Below are 22,122 nucleotides of genomic sequence, written 5' to 3'. Positions count from 1 at the left end.
CACTCGCCAGGCTCCATCAGCTTCTCCACAGTGTAACTCCTTCTTACTTGAGTGTCTTGCAACAAAAACATTAAAGTTATTCAAAGCTATTTAACCCCCACCCACCAACACACGCCAAACTTCCTAAAGGGGCACCGTAAACACGATGTGTGGTTGACTTAACGACCTTCTAGAGAGACTTTTCAAACCTGAAGTGTCAGAGACGGGTGCCAAGTCCAAACGAGTAATTAAAGAGTGAAGACATCCCCATGGCAACCGGTGAAGGACCGAATCCAGCGTGATATATTGTCGGTTTTCTAACGCTCCTCTCCAACGTTCAGCGTCAATATCTTTCATCTTTCCTGCGATGCATTATCGGTTGCCTTGGCAACCCACAAAAACCTCTGCTGCCGGGCCGAACGGCGTTCTGATTGGTCGATGAATGTTCAGAATGGCGTTGAGCTGCACTTTACACAAATGTTTTGTCGTTTTTCTACTTTTCTAAGAACTAGAAGCTCCACTCGTCTGGTCACCAGTGATACTGAGTGTTTTTTTTTGTGAAGTGGTAAGTTAAGGTTGATGTCGTCAAACGTGAAAGGGTGAGGATGTCCCCACCGTTGCTGAGGGATTTAAATAGTGAATGTTTTTAGTTGTGGAGATGAGTGTTTTTCTGGAAACAGGGAATGAAGTAAACCTAAATGTTTTTGGTGCAAGTTGTAGGAGTTACATTGTGTTTTGTTGTCGTTGTTTTATTTTATTTGTTTTTTTGCTTGTCCGAGGTGGCGCAGAGCTAACGAGTGGATGGAGACATTTTATCCACCATCAGGAGTGGAGCCAGGGTGTGGCCGATGGCGCCCTCAATCAATTGAGGAAACCAGTGTTTCCCCTACCTTTATACGAGGAGGACGCCCCACCCTGTCAACAGGACCCTGCCTAGGCCTGTCACGATAACAAACTTTTCTGTATGATTAATTGTCTCAGAAATTATTGCGATAAATGATAATATTGTTTGAAAGTTAACAATAATTAGTCATTATTGTCAAATTTAAGAAAAAATGTTGGTTAGGTAATTTATTTTGAGTGTAGTACCTTTTTTGACCAGTATAAGACTGTTTGAACCGAAGGATAGATAGTGAGGGAGGTCCCTTGACGTGACATGGGCTTTCTCTCCTTCCTTTTTTTTTGGTTTTCAAAATGGCGGACGCTCGTTTTGGTGCGAGCTCTTTAGCGTAGCATTTTTCACACAAAGGTTTTAATTTTAAAAAAATCAGTAAACAAGTGGTAGTCGGCGAGTCTCATCTCCGACATTACTTCAAGCACTCGCAAGATCTGCCGACTTGCTTTTATTTTCACTAAACACTTTATGTTTTTTGTTCTCGTTAAACAGAAAACAGAGCTAGGTACGCTAAATTACTGACTGAACTGTACGAAAAATGTTTTTATAAATATCTGGATGTGATTTCAGAGCAGACAACAAACGAACCGTCACACGGTGTTAACCTTTCCAAGTGACTGACATCCGTCTGGTTTCCATGGGAATACGAAGCTATAACTGCGGGAAAATTTCCCTTTGGCTTCAATTAAAGAGCTCCACGGTAATCCGAGGATTGCAAGCGAGGCTGTGGAAAACAACACGGGGGTCACGTTGACGCGAGGCCCCGTCTTGTTGCATATTTGCTGACAGCTTGGAGATCCAAGGCGCTCTCATGACAGCAGCGGCGGGGGGACGCTGCAACTTGAAATGGCTGTGATTACGATGAAAACCATCCGTTGTGTGTGTGTGTGCGTGTGAAGCGCAGAGCCTGTTGTCTTTGATGATAATGAGGCAGCCAGAAACAGGCTCTCGAGTGAGCTCTCAGTGCCACCTCAAACACTCGGCGGCAACATGGCAAACTGCGCGAGCGTTGCTGAGAAGAGACCAGAACTCCCAGCTCAATACTGTTTTAATGAAATTAATCAAAAAGGCAGGAAATGGAAACATTTGGTGATAACAAAATGTCATTTTGCTGCTTTTTAACGATGGTGGCGTGGTTTTAGTGATTAGAGCAGTTCAGCTTTAGATAAATGTGACGTGTTGAGCCACAGAAATAACCTAAAAAACATCCAGTTTGGTCGCTGAGGTGTTCATGAACGGGCAGGCGAGTCCCTGAGGCGCGAGACAAAACGGCGTGAGCAGCTGATGTGGATAAATAACAACAATGTTGTGCTTCAAAATACTCAAGTGGAGCTTATTTTGCGTCTGTTGATGCCATTAGAAATGTGGACTAACATGGTAGAGTCAGGCTAATTATTCAAGGAATGGTGTAGCTTCAGTACAGAATGCGACACGTTATACACCCATCGACAAACTGTTGTACAGCAATCTATAGCAGTGGCCCAGACAATCAAAGACCATGCATAACCTTTGACCTTGATTTGTGACTTTGACCTTGAAGCTAAAATGATCAAAAGTGTATGTGACCAAGTGATGCAGTGTTTCTCCTGAAAAGAGGGCACCCTGCCTTGTCAACGGAACTAAGTGCCTTGCCTTCCAAATTGCCCCCCCCCCCCCCCCCCCGACATAGCGCTAAGCTAGTGGTGCGCAATACAGATGCGCTAACTACAGAGGTAGCGCTCCACCCCCTCACGCTGAACTGTTTCCAACACCCCGGACAACAAATAGCACTCGACATAGACGTGTCTCCATTTGACCTTGATTTTACTTTGACCTTGATTTGCGACCTTGAACTTGGAGATGGGTTGATGAAAAGATTATGCAACACACTGTCTCTTGGTGGTACAAACGTGTAAGAAGTTTTGTAAAATTATCTTGAGCAGATCAGAGCAGAAGTTATGCCTGGACAAGCAAAGGACTTGTATAACCGTTGACCTTGATTTGTGACCTTGATGCTAAAGTGATGAAAAGTGTATGTGATGCTTCATCAAGTGATGATGCATATATGTATGAAGTTTAATTTAATATTCTTGAGCGGATTAGGAGTTATTGGGCGGGGCAACTTTGACCTTGATGTGTGACCTTGACCTTGAAGCTGGGGTGATGAAAAGATTATGCAACACATTGTACTGTCTCTTGGTGGTACAAATGTGTAAAAAGTTCTGTAAAATTTTCTTAAGCAGACCAGAGCAGAAGTTATGCCTGGACAAGCAAATACTTTATATAACCTTTGACCTTGATTTGTAACCTTGACCTTGGGTGATAAAATGTATACTCAACACCTGTCTAGTGATGATGCATATTTGTATCAAATCTTAAATGATATAGAGCATATTAGAATTTTGGGGAGGGACAACGTTGGCCTTGATTTGTGACCTTGACCTTGGAGCTGGTGTGATGAAAATATTACACAACTCCTTCTCTTGAGCAGTTCAGAGCAGAAGTTATGGCACAAACAAACAAATACCTTGTATAACCTTTGACCTTGATTTGTGACCTTGAAGCTAAAGTGATGGAAAGTGTATGTGACAATTCAGTAAGTGATGATGCATACATGTATGAAGTTTCATTACATGATTTAAATTTGCCCTTGAATTGTGACCTTGACCTTGAAGCTGGGGTGATGCAGATATTATGCAACACACTATCTTGAGCAGATCACACCAGAATTATGGAAAGCAAAGACCTTGTATAACATTTGACCTTAATTTGTGATCTTGACTTTGGGAGATAAAAAGTATACTCAACACCCCATCTAATGATGATACATATTTGTATCAAGTGTCAAATTATCTTGAGCAGATCAGAATCAGGGCAGGGCAACTTTTACCTTGATTTATGACCTTGACCTTGGAGTTGGGGTGATGAAAAATGGACGTGACCGTCTATTGATAATCAAGTAAAATTAAAGTAAAGTAATAAAGTAGTAGTGGTAAAATATAGTAGTAAAATAAATTAAATTACCTTGAGAAGATCATAATTTTGGGGCGGGGCAAATTTGATCTTGATTTGTGACCTTGACCTTGGGGGTGGGGTGATAAAAAGTGGATGTGACACTCCTTCTATTGATCAAGTTTCATTAAATTTTCTTGAGCAGAGCAGAAGTTTTGAGCAGGACAAGAGAAAGCTTATATACGTACAAAGTCTATACAATAATACATCCACTTTTGATGGGCGTAAATTAAAATAATTTAAAATATAAACGTTTTGCACAAAAGCAGAAGATTCTCACAGCTCTGCCATCACCCTCCTCACTAATTAAATACTGTGGTGCTCTTCAGAGTACACTTAATTTATATTACATTTACATATGCAAATTAAGACTCACATCCACGTAATTACAGTATTTGCTGGTTCACCTGTCGTTCAGCGGAGGCCAGGCTCTGAGCGTGGGCGTGATGAGTGTTTCTTCCTGCCTGTCAGCCTGCCAATCTGTCTCTCCAGCAGCTCACGTCTGCCTGCCGGATCGTGGAGGTGTTTAATGGGACTTTTATTTGCAGACTGCCGGTGCTTCTCTCTTTTCGTCCTTGTCTCTGGACTCAGACTGAGGCAAAGGGGTGAAGAGCTTCAGTTTGTCACCCGTTTGTTTGCCGTAAATTGATTAAACACATATTTGTGGCATATTTACTGTACAACCTAGCGTACAGGGTTCTTTCCTTTGCCACGAATACGCAGACAATAAATTATTAAACGGGCTTCGTAGGTTTTTAAAAAAACGTACTGTTTGACAGGATCAAGTTCTATACATGCATCACTTCCTACTTTTCAGTGTCAGTCCAGTTCGGTCTTGAGGTTAGCCTGAAGCAGACAGAAGAACTCCACCAGCCTGCACCCATGCACAGTACCAAGCTTATCCACATTTCCATAAACCAGACCCAACTGAAGGAAGTGCACCATTCCTCTGTAGCCACAGCCCACAAGGAAATCGAGAACAGGCTGGCAAAAGCCAGTTCTGCTCTTGGCAAAACTCAGAACCTCAGGGCAGACTGAGATCAGTTTATAGAGCTATCATGCTGTCCACCCTCCTGTACGATTCTGAATCCTGGGTCACCTAAAGTCGCCACTTGAGCCGCCTTAAGAGTTTCCATCAGCGTTGCCTCTGCTCAGTCCTCAACATCCACTGGAGCGACAATGTCACTTACAGTGAGGTTCTCAGGCGTATACAGGCCACCAGCATCGAGGCCATGCTTTTGAAAGCCCACCCTCAATGGGCTGGGAACATCTCCAAGATGGAGGATCATGGTCTACCAAAAATTGTGTTCTACAGCGAGCACACCAAAACAAGGGAGTTTAACGGAAGAGATACAAGGACCTCTTCAAGATCTCACTCAATGCCTGCAACATGTACATGCACCAGCGGTCTGTCTCGGCTGCAGATCGTGAGTGATGGCGTGGCAGTGTACACAAAGCCATGGTGTCCTTTCAGAACGCCCACCATGCCAGCCTCAAGGAGAAGCGAAACGGGCAGAAGAACTGAGCCAGACTTTCCAGAGCAGGCAAGCCTGTCTGCCAAGGATAGGCATTAGTGGACCTGCAGTCATCGTGGATAAAATCCTTCCTGAATCTTCGCTCGCAAAGCCAAGTCAGAGATAGTCAAAATATCAGACATGTCAGAAAGTTATCTTCATGTAAGCACTAGGCCTGTCACGATAACAAATTTTGCTGGGCGATTAATTGTCTCAGAAATTATTGCGATAAACGATAATATTGTTTGAAATTTAATAACAATTAATTGTCAAATTTTAGAAGAAATGTTGATTTGTTTGGAGTGTAGTACATTTTTTTGACCACCAGATGGCATTATAAGACTGTTTGAACCCAGGATGGACAGTTGAGCAGCATGTCTCTTTAAGAAAAATGGGAGGGAGGGCCCTTGAAGTGACATGGGCTGACATGGGCTGACATGGCAGACACTCAGTGATGTGAGCTTTTTAGCATAGCCTTTTTCACACAAAGCTTTTAATAAAAAAAAATCATTAAACAAGTTCTCAGCTTCTTTTTGCAGAAAAAAAACAACTTTTTACACAAAGGCACAGGTTTCAACCGTGAATTTTGGAGCTCGACAAGACGGAGGTTTATTCCCCAGGTCAGCCGTTAGCTTAGCTCGTAGCCTAGCTTCTAACTGCTTTTAACAATCAAAAAACGCAATTTTGGACAGTTACAACAGATTTTAAAGAGAAAGGGAGGAGTCAGTGAAGAGCACCGGAGTTGAGCCGTTTCTTCATTAGAACGAGAGAGACACGAAGAAACGATAAAGCCGGTAAATGAAAATAAGGTCGATAATTTTCACTCATCATGCGATTAATTGATTTATTGTTTATCGCGACAGGCCTAGGAAGCACGATAAACGTCTGTAGAAAAAGATGATACGGGTAAAGTTATTTAGTTTAATAAATAAGTTGAGCAACTAGTGATGAATATTTATTTTCCTGTTTTACCTCATTAGTTTCGGTTCGGGGTTTAATTTAAACCAGAACAAAAAGCTAAAGGCTGGCTTGAGCAGAGCTGAGGCCGTATTAGATAGCTCACATCTTAAAACAACAACCAAAAATAGACTTCTGTCTGTATTTATTTTTTTTTTTCGTTGGATACAAACAGTGGCAGCAGCAGATAGCTGTAGCACAAATGGAGCAGAATTCGATAGAAACCTTCATAAAACAAAACGTTCACATGAACCGACAAGAACGACGACAACGCTTTATCCATCCGGTCAGAATGAATTCCAGTTTCTTAAAAAGCGCATCATCTACAACAGGGAAGATGGCTACAAACCAACAGATTGGACACAGAGATATTTATTGGAGAAATAAACAGGCCTGTATCAGCTCTGTGCTTCGTTTTTGTATCTGAAGGCAAACCAGCCAAACGTGGTCTACCGGGTGCACTCTGCATGATTAGCATTACAGACGAAAGATGCACAATAGGTTAGGAGAGGCAGCATTAGGGGGCTCAATTAAACCCCATTTCATCAACGTAACTACACCTCCACTGGGGTTGTTTGTTACCACTCAAGAAAATACACCTTGACATAAAAAGCAGCTCAGTTACCAACATCGTCACATCCTTTGTGATGCTGCATTTAATTAAACGCCTGAGCTGGTGTTAGTGCTCGAGCAGTTCAATAGTTATCCTTTCTTATAGCCTGACACTTGCTGGACACTTTTCCGCTGATTTATTACATAGTTCAACACAAAATAAAAATCCATTAAAGGAGGAATCAGATGCGTAGTTAGCAGAATACTTAGATTTAATTGTAATATTTACTATGTTCCTCTAAATATGAATATGAGACCAGTAATGGACAAATAAACAAACGAGGTTAGATAGGAATCCCCGTGGACTATGATGTTTGCAGATAACATTTTGAACAGGGAACAGGTGGAAGACAGCTCAGAGAGGTGCAGGTATGCACTGGAAAGAAGAGGAATGAAATCTGTAGTAAGACAGAGTACGTGTGTGTGTGAGAGAGAGACCAGGGGGAACAGTGAGGCTACAACGAGCAGAGGTCACAAAGGTGCAGGACTTAAAGGACTTGGACATGGAAAAGACAGTCCAGGCGGGATGGAGTGGATGGAGAAAAGTTTCAGGAGTGATTTGTGACAAAAGGGTGTCAGCAAAGGTCAAAGGAAAAGTTTACAAGCCAGTGGTGAGACCAGCTATGCTGTATGGTCTGGAGACAGAGACATGGACAAGAAGACAGAAATGGAAGTAGCAGAAATGAAGATGTTGAGGTTCTCCTTAGGAGTGACAAGGATGGATAAGATCAGGAATGATATCATCAGAGGTACAGCACAGGTTGAACAACTGGGAGATAAAGTTAGAGAGGCCAGACTGAGATGGTTTGGACATGTCCAGAGGAGGGACAGTGGTTTGGACATGTCCAAAGGAAGGACAGTGGTTTGGACATGTCCAGAGGACGGTGGGTATATTGGTAGAAGGACGTTAGAACTGCAGCTGCAAGGAAAAAGACAAAGAGGACATCTATGGTAAGGAGTTAGAATGAAGACAGAGGACATAGAGGAAAGAGATGGAGGAGGAGGACTCGCTGTGGAACAAAGTTCTTGCTCAATCATCCAGGTACCAAATCCAACAGGACGACCCCCAGAAACCATCTTAGCTCCAGCAAACTGGTTGGTCCACTTAAGTAGTTTACTGCTTGGTGGGGAAACAGTTTACTGGAACTCCTCAGACTGATGAAGCCCTCCAGGTAGAGGGTGAAACGTCTCTATAAAAAATAAACTGTCCAGATGACCTGACTGAGAATTACTGAACTCGCTGTGGAGACTCTGAAGAGGGAACAGCCAAAAGAAGAAGACTTGTACTATATACTATACTTAGCCAAGTCCCTACTGGGTGTCGAGTAAATTTATTGTATTATATTGTCTTTATTAAGCTTGAAGCCAATCGACTTCTGTTGATCCTCTGAACCGCTAAGGGAGGTAGTCACAGAGCTGAAGCAGTCAGTATGTGTACGGCTAAGCCAGTATCGCAACTTAAGGGTATAACTGTGATGACAAATAAATGAACCATTCCTTTCTTTGAAAGAAAATACAAAAAAGTCAAACGTGTACTTGCGAATAACCGGACAATTTTTACATCTTATTCTGCCTCCAGAAACATTGTTCCTCTGGAATATTAGCAAAAGAAAAAGGGTTGGATGGCCGAAAAGACAAAGAAGAAAATAACCCAGTCTTCCTTTCTATAAATCCTTTATTCAATATTGTTGTCTCCTGTGTGTATACAATAGATCGGACACAAACTGTACAGTGCAGACAAACTGTTTGCATAATATAAGTAAAGTTAACTGTACATGTACTGACAGAGGAATCTCCTTCTAGGTTGGCACCAGTCACGGTTGGCTTTTGGCTAATAGCTGATGTGGTTTGCACAGGGAGGAAACAACAACACCAGCAAGACCGCCATACCCTGTATCACATTTAAAACCCTGAATAAAGTTGGTGATAATTAAGTTACAGAGACAGGATTTAACCCTGACCAGGAAAGGGGGATTTTTTTTAACGCAACGCAACGATTCAGACAATGAGCGGAGACGACAGCTGAGCTGTTTTCGTGTTTAAGGTTTGTCTCAATCTGGCATGAGTCTAACACTAGTGCTCCTTTTCTTTGTTACTCAGTGACGGATTGTGTTTTCTGAAACAACACGAGCTCAGCTCGTCTTTGACGAGAACTACCTGCGCAAACCAACGGCAGATAAGAGTCAAAAAAGAAAGGTGCACTGGTCGTAGGCTGCGAAGCGTCGGTTCCTTTCATGCGCTTGCCAATCATTCCTGGTGTTCAAAACCATGCAACAAGTGGGAAAACCAGAGAGCGGCGGAGGAGTAGGAGGAGGTGGGAATACGTTCTCCGTCTGCGCGGTTACACAACAAGCAGGGAGCGAAAGCAAGCGTAGTCGTGAACAGAAGATTGGGGATCAAAGGACAATTGAAAAGTAAAACAGGATGTGTGTTTGTATCTGCTATGGGATGTGAGGAAAAAATACAACAGCTGGGCTGAAAACAGCAGTCCTCCGCTTCAGTAAGGCAGTCTTTTGAAAGAGGAATAAAGCCTAAAAAAAAAGAAAAGAAAGAAAAGAAAACCTGAGGGAGGTGGGCGACATTGAGTGCTAACCATTACATGTTCCTGTGGCTCTAAAGTGCTCCGGCGCCGCAGTGGTCAGGTCACAAAAGCTTTTCTTTTTTTTGTTCGTGTCCATTTTGTGCCTCCAGACTTCTGATTGCAGAGCCGGAGGCCACGCGGGGCAGACTTAGACGGCTACGCGCGCAACGCCGCAAGAGAACGAGCGGCCCTCGCGTTGCGGAAATTAAAAGTCGCCCAGGTCGTTGCGATTGCTCACGTCTAATTAATTAAATCAGCAGCTGAGATATTCCATAATTGTGGCTGTGGTACCTGGCTAACCACCAGTGGAAAAAAAGGAATCCATTGGGAGATGCAGTTGGTAATTGTTTGAGCTACCGGCCTGGAAACACTGTTGTCGAAGCGTCTTTGGTCAGTATCCAGGAAGCCGGATGCTTTTTTCTCTGCCCTCAAACATCATTAATCTGCGAGTGTATCCCACAGATCTCTACAAAATGCTCTCACATGATGGGAACCCTGGCGTGAACCTAACAAACAGCCAACAGATTAAAAAGGACTCGGTGACTTCAGTTTCATTCCATTTTTGTACAAAAACCTCACATGGGTTCTTAGACACATGTAGCTGAGACAACACAGGGTACATTGGAAATTAAACCTGATTGTCAGGGTTTATTTAATCTTTTTTTTCCTTTTTTTTGCCCCTAAATGCGACACAACAGTTAGTAAATAAATGTTACATCCACATTTCTTTTACGTGAGACGAGCACAACACCAGACTGGGTCCTCAATAACATTGTCCCATGTAACAGTAGACATAACAGAGCTGAAGTTGAACCGCTTTGAGGGGAGAGAAACAAACAAAAAATTGCTTGACACAGATCTACAGCCACTCTGAAGCTAAAAAGGATCTCCGACTAGTTGGAACAAAAGACCTTATTTAATTAATTCTTTCAGCTATAAATGAGGCCATAAAAATACTGTAGGCTGTTTAGTTTTTATAATTAGTTTAAAAATAGATGACACGCGGAAGTCGCCATTTTATTTATACTGCAGTGCATTCTGGGTACAGAACAACAGACAGGTTGCTTCGGTGCGAGCTCCGTTCAGCTTGAATGCTAATTTTGGACATTATCAGACGTTCAGCAGCCCTTTAATTTGAAATGAAGCGCGTTGACAGAGAGGAGAACGTTGAAATTACTTGGCTTTCACTTTAGCTTCAGAGCTAATATATATAATAATAGCTTTGGAGCTAATACCATTAGATCCAGAGTGAATATATACAATGTTAGCTCCGGAACTAATAGCATTAGCTTTAGAGCTAAGATACGACGTTAGCTTAGATCTACAGTAGATCTAATAGTGTTAGCTCAAGAGTTAAGGCGTCAGCTCAAGCGCTATTATATGATGTTAGATTCAGAGCTAACATGTAAAATGTTAACTTTGGGGCTAATACCGTATAGCTCCAGAGCTAATATGATGTTAGCTCCACAACTAATAGTATTAGCTTCAGAGTTAAGATATGATGAAGTGTTGTGTGTTGTCATCATTGTATGTTCCCATATAATGGCGAAATTGGCTCTCTGCATTTAACCCATTGCATCTGGGATACACTCAGGTGGAGCAGTGGACAGCTATTGAAGGCACCTGGGGAGAAATAGGGGATATGGTGTTCTGCTCTGAGATATCACGAGACATGCAATAACTGGGGATTGAGCCTGGGACTTTCGGGTCCCGAATCAGCTGCCCTACCTCTACACCATCTCGGCCCCCAATAGATATGACATTAGCTTAGCTCGAGAGCTAATAGCATTAGCTCAAGAGTTATGGCGTTAGCTCAAGAGCTATTATATGATGTTAGCTTCAGAGCTAACATATAAAATGCTAGCTTTGGGGCTAATAACGTTAGCTCCAGAGCTAATAAATACCATGTTAGCTCCGGAACTAACAGCATTTGTTTAAGAGCTAAGATATGACATTAGCTTAGCTCTAGAGCTAATAGCATTAGCTCAAGAATTATGGTGTTAGCTCCAGAGCTAATATAGGCCTATGATGCTAGCTTCAGAGCTAATATACTGTATATGACTTTATCTCTGGAGCTAATAGTGTTAGCTCAAGAGTTATGGCATTAATTCCAGAGCTAATATATGATATTAGCTTCAGATTGAATATACAGTATATATTATGTTAGGTTTGGAGACAATATTGTTAGCTCCTGAGCTAATATATACAATGCTAGCTCTGGAACTAATAGTATTAGCTTCAGAGCTAAGAAATTATGTTAGCTCTGGAGCTAATAGCGTTAGTTAAAGAGTTATGGTGTTAGCTCCAGAGCTAACATATACGACATAAGCGCTGTTAGCTATCAACTAATTGTATAAATGGCTAGAGAAGGCTGGACTGAAGGACAGGACGGAGGCCTTAATCATGGCAGCACATGAACAATAGACGTTGGGGTCTACCAAACCAGACAAGATCCAAGATGGACGCTGTGCCAAGACAATCCTGAGACAGTCCAACACATCATAGCAGGGTGTAAGATCCAGGCATAGATACATGGAAAACTGTAGTATGGACTGGAGGCCCAACAGTCAAAGTCGGAGACGCCACTAAGGGTGGTGGAGAATGGAAGGGCTGAGATACTGTGTGACTTCCAGATCTAGACGGACAAACAGGTGATGGTTAACTAAACTGACAGCGTAAGAACTTTTTATCCTTGACTCATGTTTTAGTCTCCACTACAACCGACGTACGTCATCGGCCCAGAATGCACTGCACTGATAAAACAATGGCCATGTCCTTAGGAGAAATATGTAATTACCATATTTAATTTTTTTTTAAGTAATTGAGTTTTCACGTGTCACAAACACAATTTAGTAGAATAGAGAAATAACATATTAAGGCCAACATGTGCATGTAGTCAGAGATCCCTTTAAATCTTGACCCAAACTGGGGATGAGAGGCACTCACATAAATTCATAATTTTTTTGTTCCCCTCATGATCCAACACTAAAAACACATTTCTTACACACCAAGTAAATCGTTATTTTCTTTAAAGGCCAAAAAAAAAAGCCATCTCTGGTGGCATCAGTCTGGATTAACTCATGAATGTAAGAAACGGCAAATGAGAGAAAGGAGTGAAAAATGTGGCAAAGTGTGAAAAATCTCAAAAATGTCAATCAGAAACACTGCGAGGTTTCTAACATCCTCCGTGCCGCTTAGAGATACAACACCGGTGTGCAGCAGCGTGGCGTTCCACCTGCCCGTTTGATGTGGCGGTTGCTCGCTGCTCGGTGCTCCTTTGTAGTTGCGACGACTCCGGCGGAGGTCATTAATCTTCAGTGAACAGGACAGTGTTTCAATCATCTGATTTAAATGCAAAGTGGGTTATTTTGGCCCCCAAATTGGGATTCAAAGCACGGCGTCTGTTTTCATCAATTAAAAGCAGACGCTCTGTTATCCTTAGTCTTATTTAACGTGCGCCTTGGCGCCACCGACGTCAACTCAAAGAGCGTGGGATCACAGTATTCACGTCTCCGTTGGACCGCTCGTGTATTTCTGGAGAGATTGGCGTCTTTCAGGCAAAGAAAGACGAGTAAACAGAACAAATTAGAGCCACGTTGGCTTTCACAGTGAGAGGGTGGTTTTAACGTTTTTAAATGTTCTATATTTATCTTGCGTTTAAGGTCTTTAGGTGTAAACAAACCCACGTTTTAAATGTGTTGATTAATACCGGAGTCTACGTGTGCCGTTAGGGTTCGGTGGTTTTATTCGTGCTCGTTAGAAACTACATCGATTAGAGATCGTATATGTGCAGGCTGATTTAAAGCCATTGTGTAATTGAGACAGTATTAGTGCCAGAACAATAAAAAAAGATTTTGAATGTTTATGAAGTTCACTGAACAGTCAATTGATAAATAGATCCAGATACGGAATCAGACCGAAACCTAAGATTGCACCTTTATGCACGGCCTGTAGGTAAATTGTTGAGCCACTTTTCTATTAAATACAACGGGGAATAATAAAAAACAGTGTACCACATACGGTACATTATACCCCCGTCGACAAACTATAACCTTGTTTGTGACCTTGACTGTAGAATCAGGGTGATTAGCAGCGTAGAGTGGATTAGAAGTTATGGGCGGGACAAGAGAAAGTTCTCGGACAGACGGAGACTAAATAATACGTCCGTCTTTCAATGAGCGTACAATAATAATAAAGGTATGAGAAATCGTTGGGTATACAATTTGTTTTTAACTTGGTTTTATTTAAAACGCACCATTTCTATTGGTTTACACAGCAGAACTACCTACACGAGTGATTGGCCATGTTACTACTAAAAAAAGGCACATAGAAGTTGTGAAATAATTTTCTTTTAAGACATTTAGGAACTGAAGTATTCACGCAACACAAGCACAAGCTAGGCAACGTGGATCCAGAAAATGTAAAATAAGCGTAAACGGTAGTTTGTCAAAACGTACAACAAAACGTTTTAATTTGCCTTTAAACTTCTCGGGGGCGACCGCCGGGTGGAATGATCCAACGCAACGTATAAAAGTGACTTGTGCCGCGAAACGTTTTTAACTTAAAAGAAGTTGAACCTAGCGTCCTTTTGAGAAATTACAAACAGTACCTGAAGTATCGACGTGGTGGTAACAGTCTAAAAATGTCATAAACAGGCAACTTTATCCGTAGTAGCTGATAATACCGTTGAACCTTTGGTTAACGATGGGAATATTGGAAAAATGTGAGAAGATTGCGTGAATAATTGTGAATTTTTAAAAGTCCCAATTACACAGGCTCTAACTCACAGCAACCGGTCGTCACTGGCGTTGACCTTCGCGCAATAATACCCTGATTCCTTCGTTAGTTTTCAAGTATAAAAGCTCCTCGTCTCATAAGGTCTGCTACTCTGTGAGAACACTGCTACCGTGCTGCTCAGACTCCGGGAACCCTCAGATGCTCTCCTCGTTGCTACAAGTTGGGAATATGTGGGAACTGCTCTTGTTGGCTGACCTCTAGGCTCGTGTTCGTGTTGTGAAAGTTGTGGGACTGCGGTTTATTTTTATGGGACGAACAGCGAGAGATAAATAATAATAACAATAATAAGGGAGAGGTGAGATTTCCCCGTGCACTTTGTTGTAATTTTCATGGAGAACATTCGGTTCCAAATGTTAATTGGTTGATGACTAAGCTTTCTCTGAATCATCAGTGTTTGGTATTTAGAACGCCCTGTTTGCTGATGCTTTTAATGTACTTAAAGATCGACTCCAAGCGGTCGATTTCGAGTGGAGTTGGTGTTAATGTGTGTCCGCGGCCTCCAGCCAGCGAGCGTACCTGGAAACGCTAGAAGACGGGGTGGAAAAAGAAAAGTGAGAATGGCGTTTTTTTTCAGGTTTGTGTTTGTCCTCCTGACTCGTGTGAGAACATACGCCAGTGTCCCAGTTCAGAAAGATATGTCTGGCAAATCGTTTCCTGTATTGCAGTCCCTCCGGTGCTGCTCCACAATACTGTCCAGGAGGGGGAGGCAAGGTGAGACTTTCAGCCCCACAACAGTCCAGTTAGAGCTCATCTCTGCTTTATTACCTTTTGTTGCAGTTCTTTTTTTTTTTTGTCTGTGGCTTTTCCTAGCCTCCAGTCGGCCAAAGGGTGGGACTGAAATGTCGTGTGAGGTTATGTCTCCTCCTTGCTGGGTTTACTGACGGGTTTTCCCCCATTCATGACCACGGGCTCACAGGTTGTGCTTTTGGAAGGCGGGCCCCCTGCGAGTTTAGGCACCGCCTCTCCTACATCATGTAACGATGGCTCTCGGTACATTGCAACTAGAAGGATCGAAAGAAGGAAAAACTTTGTTACGGAGCTTTTTTTTAAAATCTGAACCCAAACTGAAGTTGAACTCTTACCTTCTATGGGTTTAGGCAGGAAGTGAGCAGCTGGTTTGGTCTTCTTGACCCTGTTGCCTTTCATAATCTGTCCCTCTTTATTGAGGCCCAGAAACCAGGCCCGGCCTGACTCCTTCTGTCTGTAGAGCATCGAGCTGTAGATCACGTAGTAGTTCTCAAACACAGACTCTTTAAACTTGCACTCAGCTGTAAACAGTTCCTGAAAAGACATAAACACATTGATCATGTTATTTAACGGCTTTCACCAACTCTCCTTTTGTAGTTGCACCAAGTACCGTAGTGCTCTGCTCCGATAAAACTACAACCAAGAAGATTGTAGATGCTAATAAAACTCAGCTAGAGATGACACAGCTGCAGGCCGTCACAGACACTGTAAACCCTGATGTATTAATGAATATTTTTGTAACTGTTGACAGATTTGGTGGATGAATCTGTTGTTTTGTTGCCCACATTTTAAACATTTGTAAAGTTTTATAATGTTTTTATAGTCTATAATTTGCTTTGTTTGCTGTTAGTGACAGTTTTCGAAGCTTCCTGTCAGAAAGACAACAGGGTCCACATTAATCCATCTTGCTCCAATAAACTGAGCACAGGGGTTCCTCAGGGATGTGTGCTCAGTCCTCTACTTTTTTCACTGCTGGCACATGATGTTTGGTCAAAATCAGCACAAGTCTGCATTAATTATTAGTCCATTTCTTGTGTAAAAAACTAAAAACTTAATGATCACTACTTAAATATATTATTGCTGCTTTTCACTTTTAACTCCCTCACAAATCTATATGGTAAAACTTGGACGGATATCTTTGTGAATATTAAGCATGCTGACCAAGCACAGTGAAAACACGGCAAAGAAAGAGTGAAGTACTCCTGCAACTTGCATAATTACCCCGACGCATACAAACTAATCTCTGAAAAAATGCTCGATTTCCGTGACACAAAGCCCAAAGCATCTCACCTTCCCACCCGCATCTGCTCAGCTGTTATGTGTCAGAACTCTTTTCCATGGGTGCCGTCGCCTCCAGCAGAGCATGTTTCAGCACAGACAAGGTGTTATTCTAACTGAGAGAAAAATCCTCGCTTCCTTGTGCCTGCTTGTTCTACCCAGTCCCAGCAAGCATAAGAAGGCAGCTTCAGATAAAATATTCCTCTTTTGGGGTGAGGTCAGAGCTGAGGCAGTCTCAGATATCACCAAACTTTCAGAATGCATATCAGCAAGCTGCAAATGTGTTTTTTTAACAATACGTACAGTGCATCTGAAATCTGTTGACAGAGAATTTTAATTTCTAAAGAGAATTTCTATTTGTAGTTCACATTTGCAGCATTGATACAAGCTAACAAATTTATTAAGCTTGGTTTAGTTTTTATGTGTAAAAAGACCACAAGAGGTTTTTATACAAGGAGAGAATGACAAATATTAACAGTAATACATTTAGACAGAATAATATGTAAAAAGAAAACCTAAAAGCCTTTGCAAAGATGAGAGAACAAAACATATTTTGTAATTCTGTACAGCCAAATTAACAGATGTATAGCGCTTTGGACATTATGAATATTATTCAACCTTTTCATTTTATAGAAAAAATAGTGCTTTAAAATTAAACAAAACATCAACCGTGTTTATCAAACAGGGAATTATATTGTTTAACACATAAAAATGAACAAAATGAGACATCTGCTGAAGGAATAGGAGAAACAGAGTTAATATACAGGTCCTCGTATGATGAGAAGGTTCCTGCCAACCCAAACAATCGTTCCCGAGGTCCCTCGACCCCAGATAGGTAAGCGTTTGTCTAGACTGTCTCTTATTGGTTCCTGTAGGCCTCTTGCCAGAGCCACAGACACATTGTCATTCAGCTCAGGTCTGTCGGTCCGAGTCTCATAGCAACATGAGGAAGAGAGGCGACACTGTAGTCGTGGCAACCAACCAGCGCCGAGAGGGAGGGGTCGACGAGTGTGTCTATGAGAGGCTACGATTGTGACAAACACACACTTGCATTGGTAATTTACCAGCAATAATGTGCCGTATCTCCTGCTCCACCACAGCCACTCCAGCTAACGTAGAAGTGACACACTTATTAAAGGCAGCGCAATCAGACGGTGGTGCACGCACAAACACACACTTGTGGCTCCAGGGGACGAGTCGAGGGATGTGAAATGGGACCAAACCACTGGTTGGCAGCAGAACAAGACGGGTGATAATGAATGCTTTATTTATTGGCAATGTCATCTGCATACAAACGCAACCGTAGCCCGCCCTGACAAATCAAACGCTCGCATTCGGTTGCCACGGTTTTGGTTTGCTGCTCCCCGAGTTTGCTTCACTATGTTTTATTCTGGGATTAAATAACCTAATTATATATGTATTTAGTCAGGACCTGCAACCCTGGATTCATTATTCATCTGTTAAAAAGGATGGTCTTTGCTGGTGGGCAAGGAGCAGTGCCAGACACTTATTAATGTTGGTCAGTTAGGTCATTCATCATTTAATAGCGCTTTTAGAATAAAAGAAATCTGATGTCTAAAGCAGCAGCAACTATTCCAGAGAGAATAAGTGAGCTGTTAGAATGAGCTGAGGTGAAAACCTCCCAGCGTTACAGGTGAGTCATTTTCTCAGAAACTGCCCGCCTGAATGCGCTCCTGTCGTCATTTCTAAACAGCCATGTTCACGAGCTGCCCACGGACAGGAGACGGGGAGAAATGAATGAAAGGAATGGAGGGCGGGGTGTAAGGAGGGGTTGGAAATTGGGACGCGAAGGAGAGGAGAGAGAGAATAAATCACCAAGTGAGGAGGACGACGCCTCCTGATTGGAAAAACAGCAGGGGATTCTCTCTCCCACCCTCTTGTCTGCTCTCATCTTCGGATTTCTCTCGTCGCTTATCCCCCACCACTTCTCTGTGCCCCGCGGAGATTCAGAGCGCACGCCCATGCACATTGTTTTCTTCTGAGTTGCGGTCACACACGTGCACGCGCACCCGGCTGAACTGTTGATCAACCAGCCATGATGAGACCGAAGAGCCCATTAGCATGTTAGACATCCTGCGACGAAACAGCCTTAATTGGTACAGACAGCGTTTGGTCCCTCGTCAATTAAAGGCCCAAAAATAAGAATTTCAAAACGGGGGAGCTATTTCAAATCCTGGCACGGTGCACGGCAGCGCTAATACCAAAACTTGGCAAGTAGCTGGATCGTCCCGGTCGCAGCACACGCACGGCACAACAATAAAACTCTGTATTATTACCACTGCAGAGAACGCTCTGTGGCCTTTTTTTGTTCGTTACCAAAAGCTGCTAATCTGCATCAGGAACATGTGTTGTTGAGGAGAGACTAATGAGCTGCAAGTAGGGAAAGTTCAAGAGATGCTGAAAGACTGCATCCAATTCTCATGCCAAGATTTCGGCTGACTGATTCAGTCCCATTAGTTGTAACTTCCAGATAAATGTACTTAAAGTGGCTTCATAGCACAGCTAGACTGAATCTAAAGCCGGCTTTTAATCTAATCTTTTTGATCTACACCAACATCACCATATCTGCACAGGTAAAACCATAGGGCCTTCTGTGCCTTCAGAGAAGGCCCATAAATTCAGCACATATGAAATGCTATATTGAAATTTTCATTTATTTAGATTTAGAATTGCGCCGCTCAAGGTGGCTGCATGTTGGAGCAGCTCTGTTACTTTCATTCTGAGATTTTGCTCTTGGAAACTGTGATTCCTCTTTTTCTAGATGTGGGTCGTGTTTTTTGGATGGTGGTTTTCTCTGGTATCAGATGCTGTGCAGCTGGAAGGATTTTTGTTGAAACTTTTTTTAGTTTTGGACATTTGTTATGATGCGTAACCATGGCAACAAGGCATTTTTCTACAACCAACAGCAGCTGATTAACATCTCAAAAGCTCAAATAATATCTCAACTACAGCCCCAAATCTCAAATGAGTTGAAAAGGATGTTCTGTGGATGCATTCTCATCTACCTGCCAGTTGTGCTCAAGTGTCTGACCACTGAGATCCTGGAACTAGCAGGAAACACGGCTCATGACAGTGGAAGGACAGGATCATCCCTCGGCACCTACAGTTGGCTGTCCGCAGTGACGAGGAGCTCGGCAGACTGCTGGGAGGAATGGCCATCGCTCTGGGAGGAGTTCTGCCTGGCATTCGGGTGGTCCTACAGCCTGGGGGAACCGAGAGGCCAGCCGAGTCTGGGTGGACGGATCAGACGGCATCTGCAGCCAGTTTCTTAGGATCCACTGTGGGATGAACCTTTAGAGATCCTTCCAGTCTACAGCCATCAGTATCTTTTTTTTTTTTTTTTTAATTTTTATTTATCAGGAGAATATATAATTGACATTACATACATTATACAAAATTGACATGACTTCTCCAATTTTTTCTTTTTTTTCTTCCCCCTTTTCCCCCCTCCCTCCCCTCTTCCCCTCCCTCCCCTTCCCCCCTTAACCAAAAACAAGACAAAATAAGGAAAGAAAAAAAAAAAGGAGAGAGAAAAAAAAAAAAAAAAAAAAAAAGAGAGAGAGGGGGAGGAGGAACGAACAGGAGGGACCCAACAAACCAAAAGGAAAACAGTATTTCAGTCTTTCATTTATCCTCTAAAAACAAGTCACATGGTAATGTGATGAGTCAATCATATCAGTCTATACGCTATGAAGGTAAAGATTTTACATATGACACAAAGGGTGTCCACTTGTGGGTAAATTTTTCTGAACTACCTTTCACTGTTAGTAAAATTTTTTCCATCTTCAAGTATGATCTTACAGTATTAAGCCATTGTGATGTGGATGGTGGTGTGGGAGATTTCCAGGCGAGCAAAATACAACGTCTGGCAAGGAGAGAGCAAAAGGCCAAGACCTCCCCCTGCTGACGGGATAGATTAAGTGTGGTCCCAGGAACTCCAAAAATAGCAATAAGTGGATCACTTTGAAACTGAATCTTAAAAACTCCTGAGAGTATGGAGAAAAAATATTTCCAAAACCCTTGCAGTTTTGGGCAGAAAAAGAACATATGACTTAAGTTGCAAGGTGAAGTCTGACATCTATCACACTGGTCTGGTATTGAGGGGAACATTTTAGATAAACGTGTTTTTGAGAAGTGTACTCTATTTATTACTTTAAATTGTATTAACTGTAGTCTGGCACATGGTGTACTCTGACGTATGCTGAGAATAACTTTATCCCACCATGAATCTGATAGTTTAACACCCAGTTCACGTTCCCATGCAGTTCTAGTTTTACCCGATGAATCGGCCTCTATTGCCATAAGTTTTCCATAAATAATTGAAAGAGGAGATTTCAAATTGGGGCTCAAAACTAAGAGTTCAACCCATGGTGGGTCAGTAGGCAAAGTTAGAAAATTTTGAAACTGCGATGAAACGCAATGCCTAATTTGGAAGTAAAGAAACAAATGTGAAGTGGGTAGATTAAATTTAGAAGACAATTCTGAAAAACTAAGAAATAAACCATCTTCGTACAGGTCTCTCATTGTTCTAATACCTTTCTCATACCAAATTCTATAGGCAGCATTATTAGATGCTGGAGAAAAAATGTGATTCTTTAGTAACGGCATTTTATTAGAGGGTGATACAAATTTAAAGTGGGACCTAAATTGTGACCAGATCCTGAGTGTTGAGAGCACTATAGGATTTGTAGTAACTGAGGATAATTTAATTGGTAATGATGAATAAATAATTGAAGCGGGCGAAAAAGATGCAGAAATCGACTGAATTTCAAGTTTACACCAAATCAGATCAGGTGAATTTAACCAATAAGTCAGTTTATGGATATGTGAGGACCAGTAATACATTGTAAAATTAGGTAGAGAAAGACCCCCGTTTGTGGTGAACTGTTGTAATAAAGAAAGTCTCATTCTGGGGGCCTTTCCGTTCCATAAAAAAGATGAGACCATCTGATCCAGGGACCTGAAGAATTGTTTGGGCAAGAACAGAGGGATATTTTGATATAAAAACAAAAGTCTAGGTAGCACATTCATTTTGATAATATTAATCCTACCAATCAATGAAAGAGGGAGAGAGTTCCATCTCTGTAAATCTGATGCAATTTGGGAAACTAGTGAGGCATAATTCTGAGAAAACATTGAGGGCAAAGTACGTGTAATATTAATTCCTAAGTACCTAAATCCCGAGGGACTGAGCCTAAAAGGGATATCAGAAGGCTTAAGCTTTAAAGCTAATGAATTCACTGGATAGCATTCACTTTTAAGTGAGTTAATTTTATAGCCAGAATATGATCCAAATTTTTCTAGAATATTTAAAATTGGGGGAAGACTCCGTAAAGGGTCAGAGACATACAGGAGAAGGTCATCTGCATATAAGGACAATTTAAGCTCGACACCAGAGCGGACGATTCCATGAAAAGAAGAAAGGGATCTTAGAGCAACGGATAGGGGTTCAATGGCTAACGCAAACAAGAGGGGAGAAAGAGGGCAACCCTGTCTAGTACCACGTCCCACCGTAAAATAATCAGATTGGACGGAATTACTGAGAATACATGCTTGAGGGGATGTATAAAGTAGCTTGATCCAAGACACAAACCTCTCTCCAAAACCAAACCCATTAAGAACAGCAAAGAGATATTCCCATTCCACTCGATCAAAGGCTTTCTCGGCATCAAGAGAAATTATCACTTCAGGAGATTTAGAGGAATGAGTTGAAAAAATTGTATTCAACAGTGTACGAGTATTAAAAAACA

General features: G+C 42.0%; 1 protein-coding gene across 1 annotated transcript in view; it reads right to left on the bottom strand.

The window, feature by feature from the left end:
• Positions 1-14,211: 14,211 nt before the first annotated feature.
• LOC119428887 (fibroblast growth factor 14-like) overlaps positions 14,212-22,122 on the bottom strand; it is a 67,452-nt gene continuing 59,541 nt past the window's right edge. The window contains exons 4-5 of the mRNA XM_037696582.1: positions 15,409-15,607; positions 14,212-15,327 (exon numbers count right to left, since the gene is read on the bottom strand). Coding sequence (XP_037552510.1) covers positions 15,179-15,327; positions 15,409-15,607 — 348 coding nt within the window. The 3' untranslated portion in view covers positions 14,212-15,178. The remainder of the gene's footprint in view (positions 15,328-15,408; positions 15,608-22,122) is intronic.

Source organism: Nematolebias whitei, chromosome 23 (genome assembly GCF_014905685.2).
Source record: "Nematolebias whitei isolate Nwh7 chromosome 23, NemWhi1, whole genome shotgun sequence".
Taxonomy (NCBI): domain Eukaryota; kingdom Metazoa; phylum Chordata; class Actinopteri; order Cyprinodontiformes; family Rivulidae; genus Nematolebias; species Nematolebias whitei.
Note: the sequence above shows the minus strand (reverse complement) of the source record. Positions and strands in the feature narration are given on the sequence as shown.